The following is a 17214-nucleotide window of genomic DNA, read 5'->3' as shown; positions in this document are numbered from 1 at the left end:
TGTAATGATAGATACATACAATTAGATGAACTGAGATAGGAATAAAAATAATAAAAGTTATTGTGAATTGTTAAAGAGATTTAAAAGCATACGGGTTTCGTAAATTTACTTATCATTACTTTGAATGCAAACCGATTAATGAACAGTGTCAGGGCTACTAGTTCATGAGTAAAAAGATTATGTGTAAGGGAGGTAAGTAGTTATGCATTTGATGCAAATAAGGTAGTGAAAGATCTGTAATGTGAATGGGGTATATGATGTATGAGGGTAGTGATATTAATGGAAATGTTAGTAGTGTTCTGTATTATGTTATGTGTTCATATTGAGTTGTGGAAGATATTTGTTGATGAAAGTTTCCTCTTTATTCATTCTTTGTTGTACTGAGGTGTTCTGTGAACATTAATAGAAAGGGAAAATTAGGAAATTAGGATTAAGATTCCTAGTACACTTGTCTGTGTGTTCCCTAACCTGTGTCTGTATTGTGGGTGGCGGATTTGCTCCTTATGGAGAGTGATTCTTCGACAGAGTGATATTCCTGTTTGGCCAATATATTTCTTAAACACACTAAGCATGTAATGGCATAGAATAGATTTTCCGAGGCACAGGGGAATTTTGATTTAATCTTAAATATTTCACAAGGTGAAATATATACGTAGATATATATATATATATATATATATATATATATATATATATATATATATACATGGTGCGCTGAACAAATTGTTGGCATGTGAGGCATAGCGCAGACCCTAATGCCCGACATAGGGACTTCCTGCACCCGCCATCTTTACCTACAGCAGCACTGCCTCCTCCAGACACTTAATGTTTGTCGCTGAGCCCGTGGGGGAAGATGAATGGAGACATAGTAACATGATTGACTTGACGGGATCATTCTCAAACACTTCCTGGATCTCTCCAAGAAATTGAGGAGTTATTCTTCTCATCAAGACGATCGAGGTGCCGTACTTCCGTAATAACCATTAAACTCATCCAACTCTTTCCAAATCCTCAGAGGGATGCCCAAACACTTCAAAATGTTCTTATTAGAGCTTCCCGCTCGAATGCCAAGCCGGGGGGGATATCGTTTCGATATTTTTGGCAAAGTGAACTCGGTCATAATGCTGTTTTAGTTTCAAACGGTGCGCAAATGAGCCTGCAATATTATGTAATCGACAAATTCAAACACAAATGATTCGCATGCGTGAAATCAAAACCATAAAATGGCGACAATTTTTGTTTATATAAAAAATCCCGCCTTTACTCCGCTATTTTTCTCGACCGGGTGACCTACTAGCGCAAATCAGTCAGTCTGTTGGTTGAAAAATATATAAAGCTATAAGCTATATTCAGTTCGTTCAGATGGCCTCTCTTAGATATATCTCATCGATAAGAGTCAATAAACTTGAAACAACGATCTCTGAGATTCCCGAGAGTAGGCGACACTAAACAAACTGGGTGTTTTCACACCTTTTTACCATAAGCGAGATATTATCCTCCACGGTATCTGCAGTTTATTGCCTTTAGCTTTTGATATATTTGACAAATATATTTCAACTAACCTAAACTGTGAATATATGTATATATATATATATATATATAATAATAATAATAATATTAGGGAGTAAATCCAAACTTACAGGGAAAATTTAGATTCAGGATTAAATCTAATTTTACAGTATAAATATAAATTAAATTAGAGATAAAACCACTATTAGGCAAATCAAACAGTGATATAAACCAAAACATAGAAATAAAATTAATTAATACAATATACAAAATATATAAAAAAATTCAAAATTTAAATTATTTAAATTTAAAGTCAAAAATATAAAATTATTATTTATATTTATAAATTTGTATATTTTTACTTTTATTTATTTATTCATTTATTTATTTTTAATTTGTATATTTTTACTTTTATTTATTTATTCATTTATTTATTTTTAATTTGTATATTTTTACTTTTATTTATTTATTCATTTATTTATTTTTAATTAAATACATATAACTATCAAAAAGTGTTAAAAAGTTTAATATAAGATAAAAAATAAAACCACTACGAACGCTTCATGCCCATAACCTAATTCGAATAACAATAATTTAAATTCAATTAATAATTCGAATTATGGTTATAGTCAATATTCAGGTCAATGATAATAGTTAAATGAATAGTCAAATATATTTAAACAATTTTTTTAAAGAAATAAAAAATAATGATTTTTCTTATAAAAAACTCTATTATCAAACTAGAAACTTTAACGATTATGATCATGTCATACTTACAGGGAAAAACTTTAAAACTTTAACGATTATGATTATGTCAAACTTACAGGGAAAAATCAGATTTAGGATTGAATCAAATTTTATAGTAAAATATTATATTATATTAAATTAGAGATAAAACCACTGTTAGGCAAATCATACAATGGAAAACTTAAGCCAATACATAAGATTATTTAATTTATATTATTTAAATATCATGTTTTACTAAAATGTACCATAAATGTTCAATAATATTAAGATCTGGGGACTGGGGTGGACAGATAAGAAGTTCAACTTCACTAGAATGTTCCTCGTGCCATTCATAACATATTTAGCTGTGTGAAATGGTGCATTATCACCCTGAAATATTGCGTTTCCCTCCGGATACAGTTCCGCAACTATAGGATGAATTTGATCAGATAAAATGCTTAAATAGTCTTGACTATTAATTCTGCCATTAAGGGAACCCATTGGGCCGACGGATTTCTAGGAAATAGCCCACCAGCACCTCGAGATCATCACAGATCTTCCACCATGTTTAACAAATGGAAAAGGTAATCTGGGTCAAATGCTTCTTTTGGCTGTCTCCACACGTATACTCGGCCGGTGGTCGGAAATAAGGTAAAGGATAACTCTCCGAGAAACTAACATTCTCCCACTGTTCTAGGGACCAATTCTGTAGGTGTTTACTCCACTCTAAACGCAGGCAACTTTTGTTTTGGGAAGTAGTGGTTTTCTGATTGTAGCCCCCACCGTGAAATCCGACTTAGCGCAGCTCCTGGCGAAGATGTTTTGTGGAGACTGGCTTTTCGAGGTGGTCAATAAGCACTGCAGTAATTTTGGGAGATGTACTTTTGCGAGCCTTTCTAAAAGTCTTAGTTTTCTTCAGGAGTTTTGTTTTAGCGAGGAGGTCTTCCCCCTTTCTCAAACGCTGTCATTACCTTTGAGGCAGTATTTCTTGCTACACCAAATATTTCGGTTGTTTTCGTTACGCTAGCGCCTGCGATACGAGCACCAACAATTTGACCTCTTTGATAGTCCGATAGATCTGCCATTTTAATGAATTTTAATTACATTTTTTGATAATATTTGGAGAGAAAGAGCAATTTTAGCAAAACCTTTTAAGCAACATTAATAATAATTCAAAAAACAAATCTTTTAATGGTTTAATAGATATTTCAAAATTACGATACTATGATGCTAGGTGTTTTCATTATTTTGTCCAATCCCTGTATGTGTATTTATATGTGTATATATATATATATATATATATATATAGATATATATATATATATATATATATATATATATATATGTATATATACATATATGTATATATATATATATATATATATATATATATATATATATATACAGAGAGAGAGAGAGAGAGTAGAAATATATATATATATATATATATATATAGTAGAAATATAAAAATATACACGGTGTAAAGATACTGAAGATTCAGTATACACCACGTGGCAAAATTATGAGTTGAAATTATATAGAAAAAATATAAAGAGTGGAAGAGAAATGTCTTCTTTTCATATAGTTTAATACCTTTTTTATAAATATATACATATTATATGGATGTCGTGAAATCCAACCGGTTTCGCTATTTAAATTAGTTTTTTAAGGGACATTGTACAGAAATCACTTCTCGTGACAGAGGGGTTTCGTCATTTTGGATATTTGAAGAATAAGTAGGAATGAGTCTAGAGAGTGAAACAAGGGATGTAACAAGTGGGAAAGGGGACAACTGGATCCTTAGTATCATTTTTAAAATAGTCAAATTTGTATATATATGTTTAGGATGCCATGAACTGAAACACACCAAAATAAATATCCCATTCGATCTAGCAAAAAGGAGCTCAATAATTGTATCTGACACAACCACTCGGGAACTTCGCCTATAAGAACTCAAAATAACACTCATTGAACGTCAATACTCATCTACACTTATAGAACATAGAATTAAACGTACCAAGAAATTGGACACAAACACACTAAGGACAACACAACAAAACACCACACATCACCTTAAATCACTCCCATACCTATCAACCCACAATCCCAGAAAAAAATGAAGTATACAACACAATTATACAAAATATCCGTCTGCTCACTCAAGACCCGAAAATGAAAAGCATCCTAAATACACACAAACTACTAAAATGCAAAAGACAAGACAAATCACTCAAGATACTCCTAACAAATGCAAAACTATTTTCAATACATACGAAACCAACATATAAAAATGCAGAAGACCTAATTGTGGTACATTCCCATACTTAACTGAAGGCCCGGAATTCACATTCCAGCAAGGGAAAATATTCTCAATTAAGACCACTTCACATGTGCTTCCCAGAACCTTATCTATGTCCTAACCTGCTCAGGCTGTGGTCACAATTATGTGGGCCAAACGAGCCCTACTTTGAGACGTAGAGTCACACTCATAAAGAACAGATTCGGTTCCCTCCATACAGACAGATAGCACTGGGCGACCATATCGACAGATGCGTAAGTAATAAAACGCCAAATTTTCGTATCTTCCAATTATACCAATGCAAAGATTCAATCCCCTTACAAGAACGCCTAAACAAGGAAAACCTGTTCATACAAAAGTACAGACCACACTTCAATATACAAATTTGACCATTTCTTAAAAATTATACTAAGGATCCAGTTGTCCCCTCTCCCACTTGTTACATCCCTTCTTTCACTCTCTAGACTCATTCCTACTTATTCTTCAACTATCCAAAATGACGAAACCCCTCTGTCACGAGAACTGATTACTACACAATGTCCCTTACGAAGCTATTTTAAATGGAGAAGGGATCGGGCCGTCGCCGAGCGGTGGCTCATTATCTGTTGCGAAGCACGCGGTGTATGTCAAGCGCCTTTGCGGGCGCTGACGCAGCCGATGCGCGACCCTTAGCCGAGAACTGTGTCGGTCGAACGGTACTACTCTGGCGAAGCCGAAGATTGGATTGATTGGAGTCAGTAATCGCTATGGTAGACACGTGGGTACTGTACTACTTCGTGAGGCGCAGACAACAACCAAAACCTTCGCCAAAAGGGCCGCTTCTTCAAAAGAAGGTTCTGTTTGGTGGGATTGCAGTGGAATGATCATGTTGGATCTTCTTCCACGCAAAACCACCGTTTGGAAGGATGTCTACTAAGAACAAATCGACCGTCTAAATATCGCGCTGGCCGAAAAACACTCAAATTTGAAGAAGAAAATTTACCACCAAGACAACGCGCCAGCACATCGTGCAAAGAAGACGTCGGAGAAGGTGAAGGAGGCAGTCTGGGAGATTATGGTACACGAACCTTAACCCTTCTGACTACCACTTATTCTCTGCCTTGCAACGCGCGATTGGAAATACGGTGTTAGAAAACGAAAAGGGTATGAAATCGTTCCTTTACGAATTTATTGATTCAAAGCCACGCGGTATCTGGATGAAAGGATGAAAACCTTTACCTGAAAGATGGCAAAAGTTGATGGATAACGAGAGTGATTACCTTTTGGATTGACTGTACTTTGTGGTTTTTTTAATTGTTTTTAAAGTGATATTTTAAAAGTGTCCAAGAACTTATTTACCAAACTGATATATATATATATATACAGAATTATATATGTATATATCGTCACATGCGTGAACGAAGTATTTTCCTTAAAGTATTACACTCATATATCCCTACATTTAGCAATGGGCCCACATTCAGAGAGAGAGAGAGAGAAAGAAAGAGAGAGAGAGAGAGAGAGAGAAGGAGAGTAAGAAGGAGAGACAGAGGGTATGACGTGGCAGCATAGCAAAGAATGGGTGACGGTGCCTCAAACGAAATAGGGGAATCATTACATACTTGGAAATATATCTTCAATGAAATACTATAAATATAAATGAATCAACTTACAGAGTTGTTAAGCCGGAAAGATTATGGAAGATTTGTGCTTCGATCTTCATGCCATTACCACCCAAATACCTGTAAAATAAAATGATATTAAGGACTTGTATGGATCCGATTTGTAACAGGATATTAAATATCATGTCTAAACAATTAGATGATGGAAGAGATGCAGAGTAGATTACGATTTGGATAACAATGATAGGGTTAATGGTGGTGGTGCAGTGGATGGTGATGTTGTTGGTGGTGGCAGTGGTAGTTGTGTTAATGATGTATATGATCATGAAGTGGAGAACGTGAACATATGATGGCGATGATATTATGACTCTAATGATGGGGTGTGGTATTAACACTGATCATCCAGCTAATCACGGTGATTAGCATGTTTATGATGATCAAAAATATTATAGAGAGAATGATGATGTTGTTGGTGATGTTTGTGCTGGCGATGATGTTGATGTTGTTGGTGATGTTGAAGATTGTGCATCTGATCATGGCGTTTTACGGTTATGAATGATTCGGATGATGAAGTGGACAATCTTGAAGTTGACGATGTGGATGATAGATAAATATGAATATGATGAAGGAAATGATAACAGCGATGATGACAAAAGAGAAGACGTCAATAATGTTGAATGCGGCGGTAATTGTGATGGAACTACTACAAGAATTAGATGAAAAGATTAATAGCGAAATATAGAGACAGAAGAAATTATGAAGAAATCATAAAAGAGAGAAAAGTATAAACACTGGAAATATGGAAATATGAAGAAGGTAAATGAGGAATATGATAAGACACAAAAAGAAGAAAACGAAGAAGAAAATGAAGAAGGAAAAGAACAAAATCAAGAAGATATCCTCATATACACATCCATGGATACAAGAAACAGACTTTTATTCACACACACACACACACACACACACACACACAAGCTTATAGAGATGCAATAGAACCCTCTCACAGACCCACGCACATTCACATTCACGCAGAATCGATATCACGAAGCACACAATCCTTCACAAATTTCTGATCGATATTCCTATTCCCTCTCGCTGTAGGTATCCATTAAACGGAGGGACACTTCCACCACTACTACTGTTGTTGCTCCTCCTCATCGCAGTCGTAACGAACAATGTGCAAGTTGTGGTGGAGAATGAGGGGAGGAGTAATGAACGATGAACAAGAGATAAACGCCGTACATGACTTACCGACCCGACCGATTAAGACTCAAATGCTGGAACACTCGCACACACTCATCCATGCACAAAAGAGACAGACACGGAACTGCCATCACACAGAAAAAACACACACACTTACAAACACATATCAACACACACACATTTATATATACATATAAAACAAAAATAAAGAAACAAGGATATCCAGAGGTATCTGATGAGTTAGTACTTAAGTGTACAATATGTATAAATATTAAACTATTTCTAGATAATTTCTTTTCCTCCCTCTGTTCTTGTAAATAGTTTGGCATATACTCAAAAGTATTCAAAAAATTTCTTTATATTTTTTTAATGGTATTCTTAATAATCCTCTGAATAAAACCCTAAACTAACTGTATACAATAGCAACAGTCTTTAACTATAGTACTACATGATAAGACTTCCCCTGTTTCATTATCAATGGTCTGCTAGTGGGCGACACCCTTGTCAGCTAACATCTTGTTTTAAGCATTCCTTTACCAACCCTCATGATATTACTTCCAATAAATCTTCATTTTTATAACCATACCATCTATGATTTCTGTCTGCTCCATCAGCCCCACCCCTAAAAGATACTGCCCCTTTGTTCTCTCAGCCTTAGATATACAAGGATTTGATAAACTAGTCTATAAATTATATATATTTATAGTCTATATATATTCTACTGAAAATATGTAGAAGGGTATGTAGGGACGGGGTAGAAGGAAAGCAAAGAAAAGAAGAAAGGGGAAAATGAACAGACAGAAGAAGAAGAAGCAAAACGCTGAAAGGTCGGCGGGAATCGAGTGTCCGAAAAGTATAAACCGATGAAGTGGGATGAAATCTGGAGGAACTAAAAATAAGAAGAATGAGTAGAAAATAAAGTAAAAGATGACGGCGGTGAGGCAGAAATAAAATACCTGAATGAATTTAAAGAAGTGAAAGAAAACTTAAAGAAGGAAAACAGGAAAATAAATGAAGGAAAGTAAATAGGAGCAGAAGAAAAAGGTAGAAGAAAATGCAAAAGAGGCACCAGGAAAAGAAAAAAAGGTGGAGATAAAGAAAACAAGAAAGAGATCAAGAACGAGCTGTCGAAAATGAAGAAGCCGAAGCAGAAGGAGTAAAAGAAAAATAAGATGAAGGAGAGAAATAAGGAGAAGGAGGTGGAGAAAGAGGAGAAAATGAAACAGAAAACGATGTTGAAGAAGAGGGAAAAGTATACAAAGAAAAAAGAAGAAAATTGATAGAAGGAAGAGGTGACGAAGAAGAAGAAGAAGAAGAAGAAGAAGAAGAAGAAGAAGAAGAAGAAGAAGAAGAGAAGAAGAAGAAGAAGAAAAGAAGAAGAATTTAATGATGCTGACCATGAAGTATGATGAGTTTTATTTAGTTAGTCGAGAAGAATTTTAGGAAGAGAAAGAATAATTAGAAAACAAACAGAAAGAAGAAAAGGAGGAAAATAGAGAAAGAAGGATATAGAGAATATTTACAACGAAGATAACGGGGAGAGAGGGAGAAATCTGAAAAGGGTGAAGAGCATAAAAGTAGTAGTAGTAGTAGTAGTAGTAGTAGTAGTAGTAGTAGTAGTAGTAGTAGTAGTAGTAGTAGTAGTAGTAATAGTTGTTGCTGTTGTTGTAGTAATAGTAGTAGTAAGGGCAAAAGGGGAGGTTTGATGTCCAGCGTGTCTGATATAGGCACATTTGGAAGAGTGGTTTATCAAGGATTTTGGTATTTTCCCAAGGAGGTTTTTAAAATGGGTTGACCAATTTTCTAAGGGCTTCTTAGCTGACATGCATAAGATCTGGTCATCAAATCTAAGTAGAGACTTCAAACTTGAAATCTTCAAAGCCACAGTCGATTCAATTCTAGTATATGGCTCAGAAATCTGGACGTTATCAAAGAAGCTTGAGAGGCGGTTGGATGGAACCTACACTCGCCTCGTTATGAGGGCTCCAAATCTCTAGTGGAAGCGCCATCCAACCAAAATGCAAATATATGGGGAACTACCACCTGTGTCATCTCTTGTGAAAGGTAGAAGAGTCCAGTTTGCTGGACATTGTTGTAGAGCTGAAAAAGAAGTAATTTCTACTCTTCTCCTCTGGAAGCCATCTACTCGCCATACCAGAGGGCGCACACTCTCCTACCCTGATGTAATCTCCAGGGATACAGGCATCCAACAACAGGACCTCCGTAATGCCATGATGGACCGTGAAGTCTGGCGTAGCATGGTAAATTCCATTGTCTCGACCACGGTCGAACAATGATGATGATGATGAGTAGTAAGGGAAATGTGTTTGAGTTGTTGTCGTGAGAGTTACGAGGCCCTCTTGCGAGAGATGCACTGGTCAGTGTAAAGTATAGATAGTAAAGCCCCGAGTGAGTTGAACGTTCAGAGTTCGGAGTCGAGGGAAGCTCGTATTAGTTCACAGTGAAGTCGTAAGTTGTCGGTTGGTTACTTCACAACGAATATTGATTGTTGGGTCGTAGAATGGCCTCCGCAGATAGCTGTGGAGGTCATAACGTTGTGCTTGTTACATAGGCTGGAGGGACTAAAAGAGGAATATCTATCGTGGCCGGGTGACGCCAACTCGGAGGCCGCCTTGACTTTAAAGTAAGCATGGGCGATTGCGGAGTACACGGACACAAGCGATGATGTGGTGGAAAATTGATAAGAGGTTGAAAAACCTCAATGTTATAATGGGGAAGAGGCTCAGCGCCGCATTTGTAAATGGACAAGTGTTGATTGTATATTGAATATTTTATTATAAGTTATCGTATATTATTATTTGTAATGGTCTATTAAGTCCAATGATTGTAAAACCTGTAGTGAGAGGTTCAAAACCTCGTTTCGTTGTTTTTCTGTTGAGAAGAAAGAATAATATTTTAGAGAAGCAAAAAATCGGCGGCGGACACACCTTGGTAGATGTCTTCTATTATATCCACAACCCGACCAAGCCTTTTGAATGGATTTAATAGACGAAAAATATAAGAAGCCCGTGGTTTATACATACATATATACAAAACTATATATATATATATGTATATATATATATATTATATATATATAATATATATATATATATATATATATATATATATCTTTTCTCCCCATCCACTTTTTCTTTATTCTTTTCCTTTTCTTTTCTTCTTTTTTTCTTTCTCTTCTTTTTCTTTTCTTTTTCTTTTTCTTTTCTTTCTTTTCCTTATTTCTTCTTCTTCTCCTTTTCTTTTTCTTTTTTCCTTGTCTCTTTCATTTTTCTTTTATCTTATTTTATTTTCTTTGCCCCACAAATAAATTCCTTCAGCCTTTAGAATTCTCAACATAGCAGTTTTGCACGGAGAGCAATAACATGGCAAATTACCTTATCATATAGCATGAAATGATTGTGGATTAATAATGGTTAAATACAACGTCTGTGAGTATGAAATCCCTCATCTTACCACTGGAAATGTAAATCTTCACTATGGATTAATTCACCTTTTCTGTGAAGCTAATAAGTCTTTAAAAACCTGTGATAAGTCTGTGCATCATCCTCCTCATATCTCTGGAAATTTAAATCTACACTATGGATTGATTCATTTTCTCTTCGAAACTAATAAGTTTTTTAAAAATCTGTGATAAGACTGTACATCATCATTAAGGAACTTTGGAAAACTGTTTACACCTATATCTGCCTCTAATGGAACTATCTCCAATATTTCATGAGTATAACCACCTCACCCACTAAGATGTCTAGAGAACTCAAAAGTATTTTACCTGATGAGTACGGGACACTTTTATCTGCTGCAATTTTTGCAACTTGTAATAAAGCCTGTCTTTGTATGAAACAATTGTACTAAAAACCAATCCATTCTTGTTGCTGCTTCTTTCTCGTATATATATATATATATATATATATATATATATTATATGTATATATATATATGGGGCCATTGCGCGTCAATGCTGACCAAAACCTTTCTAAGTTATTCTAAGTTCTATGTTATATATATATATATATATATATATATATATATATATATATATATATATATATATATATACACCATTCACTAACACATATAATTACAGTCTTTCCCCAAAACCTCGCAATTCTATCGAAAAAGGAGATTCATGAGTAAGGCGAGGGCGGGACGCAAATTACATGGGAATATTTTAAATGGTTAGTAATATATTGTGAATGAAATATTATCAACAAGACTTTTGCAGCTTACAGATATCTTAACCTGGTCAGATCATCGAATGTCCCTACTTGAATTTTGTCGATATTATTTTCATTCAAGTATCTGTAACAGAAAAGTTTGGCCGATAAGGTAACGTTGGGAAGAGTATTATTGTAAAATGTTATCAATGAAATGTCTATAAAATATAATTTCAGATGATTAGAAAATGTAGAGAAGTGTGTTCTTATTAAATGTAAAATATTATGGTTAAACAATTACTTTTTGGGGGGACAGAAAAGTAAATGAGAATGGAGAAGATGTTAATATTGAGAAGGAGGGAATGAACAGGCGGAGTAGAATGGTGGTGATGGAGGTGGTCGTGGTGGCTTAGGTGAACATAAAGATGCTGTGTAAAAAGGATGGTAGTAAGGTGGATGAAGATAATATTGTTGCTGATGATGGAGGTAAAATCGGTGATAACGATACTAATGATGATAATTATGGTAGGATAATGGTGATGAAATTGATGATGATGATGATGACGATGATGACGACAACGACGACGATGATGATGATGATGATGATGTTGATTACGACTGTGAAGCTGGTGCTGTTTCTAAGATAATAATGAATATGTTGATGAAGATAAATTTCAGGGTGTTCGAGTTATTGCAGATGACTATGTTGATGGTAATGTTGATGATGGTGATGATGAAACGATGCGATTGTCGACCAAAGAGAAAAGAAAAGAAGGAAATTGCAAAACCGTAATGCGAATGTAATTTGAAATGTCAGACTAAAAGATGATTGTGGTTTGTAAGGAAATGATGAAGGAGGAGGAGAATAAAAAGAAAAGGAAAAGGAATCAAAATGAGTAGAAGAAGACGAATAAGATTACAATAATGAAGCAGGAGGAAAAGTCTTGGAGAATTGAAAGACGTGAAAGTAAAATGAAATAAAGGAAAAGGTAGAAAATAGAAGACGAATAATAAATAGAAGAAAAGTAAGAAGAAGAAGAAGAAGAAGAAGAAGAAGAAGAAGAAGAAGAAGAAGAAGAAGAAGAAGAAGAAGAAGAAGAAGATGTAAAGGACAAAGGTAAAAATGGAAAAGAAGCAACAGAAAAAGAGCAGAAGTGATGATGATGATGATGATGATGATGATGATGGTGTTGGTGGTGGTGGTGAAGTATGATGATGATCATGTATATGAAGGTGATGAGGACTATGATGATGATGATAAGGAGGAGGAGGAGGAGGGTGACGAACTAGAGATTGTCGTTTGTTGAAAATACTACTGATGACGAAAATGTTGACGTTCTTGTTGACGTAATTTCTGAACAGATATATTTAGAAGGAAAATCAAGAAAACATGAATGAATGAGGATTAAAAGCAACAATACGTTTTATATATATGATGATGAAAACAGAGAGGAGAGAAATCTGAAAAGCCTCAAAGGCATAGTTTTAGTAATAGTAGTAGTGGTAGTAGTTGTTGTAGTAATAGTAGTAGTAGTAGTAGTAGTAGTAGTAGTAGTTGCTGTTGTTGTTGTTGTAGTAGTAGTATTCTGGGATACTATGACCAGGATAATTACATGAAGCAAATACTTAGATCAATGCCCCGCAGATCTAAACCCCAAATACCAAATTTTCGCTTTCTGTGAATGCACCGGAAACACTTCAAGCCGATTTCGGTTGATTTATGAAAGCATGATCATTAAAAAATTTAAACTAATACTAAATATCTTTTAATAACAGACTGGAAAGAAGAAAAACTCAATTCTCAACAAAAAACAGCGAGAGATGGCAGATAACCTCCTGGGTTTTGAAACCGTAACTGCATTTAACTATACAGTAACACCATAAACAATCTCAAACACTAGTTGCTCACGTCACTTATCACAAAACCAATGAAAGTTTATCTCCGAACGAAACCGAAGCCGCAGAAAAAAACAAACTGATTCCTTAAGAGAATCAACCAACGGTTGATGACTATTCACTTCGGAGAGGTCAACCAAGCAGAGTGACAAACTTGACCAAAATAAAAGACACGTCTTTATCAAATAAAGTGACATCATGAATCGTACAACCGATCAAAATCTGTTCCTATGTATAGAGAACAAACTATCACTATATAGGAGAGACGAGTATGACATTGCAACGGAGAATCACCCTGCATAAAGTGCAGATTCACTACCCGCAATACAAACAGATTTCTTTAAGTGAACACATGGAGAAATGTGCAGGTAACATCAAGCGAAATTTCACAGCTTCCCCTTCTAGTAGAGCAATGATACAATTTCTATATAAGAACGTTTAAATAAAGAAAATCATTCATCGATAAATACAGAGCACATCTAAATATGGACGCATAACTAACTTTGATATTTTAATTAATGATTACATAACCCTCACGGTACATATTTCTCCCCACTATAATTATTGAATTTTTTTGTATATATATATTTCCTCCCCTACCAAAAGATAAACAATTATCTCCCCTGTCCACAATAATAATGATCACCAATTAGCTCCTCTCAGATTTTTCCATTTGTTGAATCTTTCATTCATAAACTCGACTGAAATTGTACTCAGAAAATGAAGACGGACAAAATGGTGCTAAGCGTTTCACTCGGAGTACGAACGATTCTGCCATTTCGTTTCCTTATTGTCAATGAACTATTATGAAAATAACCTGTCCCTCTTCCAGGTTTGTGAAGCTCGGATGGTTTTCGAAGGAGTCTTCTTCAATGTTTTCGATGTCATTATCGCACAAATCTCCCTAACATAAAAGTTAGTTGATAAGAATATAGATAGAAATATTTGTGATAAAATATTGAACTTTATAGCCAAAATTTTTGTTGATGAAATAGACGGAAAGTACATATCGATGAAGATGATGATAAGAATAAGTTGGAGGAGGGGGAGAGTAAAATATCAGTAAAATATCTATTGAGATATTTAGCTAGAAATGGAACAGGCTGAAATCGTTTTGTGCCAACTTCACCATGTCTTCCCAACTGAACAATATTGAGAGGGCTAAGATCCTTCAGAGCTTCAGTAATGGTACTAACATTCATTCTCTATCTTTCATCTTCAAAGTCCATTTAAGAAGCATCAAGAATATTGTGAATAAGTCTGAGAAATCGGTAATAGTGGAGAGGAACACTTAGCCAGGGGGGTTATAACCACAGGAAGGATCATCATTTCCATCTGGAGCTGAAACGATCAGTCAAAAGAGATCCAACGCAATCCATAAGATGCTTGGCGTGTGAGAGAGGAGTGTCAGCTATAACAGTTGTTCGCAATCCGGTAAGAGACGATTGGAAAATGAAATTGTAAATGAGACCTGTGAGGCATCTTGTAACTCCAGGACAACAGTTTAGAAGGTTGGAGAAGACAAAGTTCATCAGGATCAAAGTATAACGCAACCCTCCAGTAATATTTTGCACAGATGAGAAGAGTTTCACCCACGATATGCAGACAAACTGATGCAACAGACGCGTTCTGGTTTCAGCTTCTTACGAGAGAGCCAAAAATGTCAATTTCAGGTGCAAAACCCGTGGCAAAGTGGTGATTTACATTAGCATGCCCTCTCGCGGAAAGAAGATGTTCCTTGTGACACAAGAGCATTAAGTCAAAAGTTTCGCAGGGATGAGTTTGCGAACAGATTTTAGGATAAAGACATTTGGCTTCATTCATCACCTGATTTAAGCCCTTTAGACGTCAGCATCTGGGATGAACTGGTCAGAAAGAGTTTGTGAGAAGCCCCACAAATATCTGCAATCCCCCCAAAAACTCCATCCATAGAAGGTGGGAGGAGAATATTGATGAAGAAGTCATGAAGAATGCTTTGGTGTAGACAGGAAGAGGATTAAGGATGCTATTACCGAAAGAGGAGTAACCCTTGATACCTAGCATGCAGACTTCTGGCTAGAACCCTCCTTGGCCCATTGAACTATAACTTTAAGCTTCCGTTCGAACTTTATTCTAATAGTTCATTAGCTCCTAACCCTGAAGTATTTATAGAAATATCGTTTCCGCCACTGATTATTTCATTCGTGATTCTTCTTGCGGAGTTGGAGAGTAGTCAACATTTCTTCTTTCTCAAAGCAGGGTGAATTTGAATTTAAAAAACCTCTCATAATCCCATTAAGTTATCTTTAAACATTCTTAATATACAAAGTTCCGAATTTGAATCTAAAATTTGGAAATTTTGCTGATACATCCAGTATATGTACATCCATACACAAAAATATATGAAAAAGATTAGCAGATAAACCAAGAAAACTAGAACAAAAAAAAAACAAAGGGAAATAGACGATGAAATATCGAATAATGAATATTTCAATTTTAAGTAGACAAACATTTTGAAAACAAAGGACATGAAATATAGAGGAAAAATCTTAAGATTAATCCGATAACAAGAGCATGATTACATATATATCAGGAGATAGTGCAAAAAAGATTATACAACCATGCTCTTTCACTTTCACAAAGATTCAACGATACTTAGAGAAAACTATGGAGAGAGTAAGAATGTTTGATAGGGACAACTAGAGATAGAGAAAAGCAAAGTTGGAGAAATATTGACAATCTAGATATACGGATAATTAAAAAGTACGAACAAAAGCGACCCAACTCACAATTCTTCTAAATTCGGAAGGTTTGCAAAGATATCACGTTGAATATACGTTATGTTATTGTCGTTCAGATATCTGTAACACAAAATTGAGTTCATTACAAACATATAAAAAAATTGTAAGAAAATATTAAATACTTTGGCAAAAAATAAATTTAGATGTAAGGTATTGGATATGATGATGACAAGAGGATGAGAATAAAGAATATTGAGAAGATGAAGTGGAAGAAGAAGAAACAAAAGAAAAACAATTAAAAAGAAGCAGTAGAAGAAAATGAAAAGAACGAAAATGATTAAAATAAAGTAGAAGAAGCAGAAGGAGGGGACGAGGGTGAGGAAGAAGGGTGAGTAAAAAATTAAGGCGAATTCGAAAAAGAGGGAGTAGCAGGAGGAGGAGGAGATGGAGGAGAAGGAGAAGGAGGAGAAGGAGAAGGAGAAGGAGAAGAAGGAGAAGGAGAAGAGGAAAAGAAGAAGAAGAGAGGAGGAAATGAGGCAGGAGAAGACATAAAGAAGAAAAAGTAGAAGGCAAAGAAGATTAAGGAGAAGTAGAAGGCGAAGAAGATTAAGGAGAAGTAGAAGTCGAAAAAAGTAGAAGAAATCAATTTGTATAAAAAATAGTAATATGAATAATGAATTTCTAAATACACAACTGCCAGGGGAATTCAGGGATGGTAAACAGCTTTGATCTGGAAAGAAAACCTGAACATGACACCGACACTTAAATGTTTAGTTTATGCAATAAAAATAATAGGAAAGGCAAAAACTCACACACATACATACACATGGTACGTTATTGTACACACACACATCTACACATGCATATATTCACGTGACGACTGAAATGCGTGAATGTATGTCTGAGTTTGCCTATGTAACTAGATGGATGTGAGGGCTGGAGGTGAAACTGTGTAAAAAGATAAACAGACTGGCAGTGAAACACGAAATTTTGTCATTTCGATTAAAGCAATAAAATAAATTAACTGACTGTGAGTGTATGAGTATCTATGCCTGTGAGTCTGAGTTTCTTTCAGCATTAAGTAC

The 17214-nt window shown here is 35.1% G+C and overlaps 1 protein-coding gene across 1 annotated transcript in view; it reads right to left on the bottom strand.

The window, feature by feature from the left end:
- LOC115225268 (adhesion G-protein coupled receptor G6-like) overlaps positions 1-17214 on the bottom strand; it is a 1160637-nt gene that overhangs the window by 723395 nt on the left and 420028 nt on the right. The window contains exons 5-6 of the mRNA XM_036513960.1: positions 16178-16249; positions 11587-11658 (exon numbers count right to left, since the gene is read on the bottom strand). Of these exons, the coding sequence (XP_036369853.1) occupies positions 11587-11658; positions 16178-16249 (144 nt within the window). The remainder of the gene's footprint in view (positions 1-11586; positions 11659-16177; positions 16250-17214) is intronic.

This window comes from Octopus sinensis, linkage group LG27 (assembly GCF_006345805.1).
Source record: "Octopus sinensis linkage group LG27, ASM634580v1, whole genome shotgun sequence".
Taxonomy (NCBI): Eukaryota; Metazoa; Mollusca; class Cephalopoda; order Octopoda; family Octopodidae; genus Octopus; species Octopus sinensis.
The sequence above is the reverse complement of the archived record's forward strand: the minus strand, read 5'-3'. Positions and strand labels throughout refer to the sequence as shown.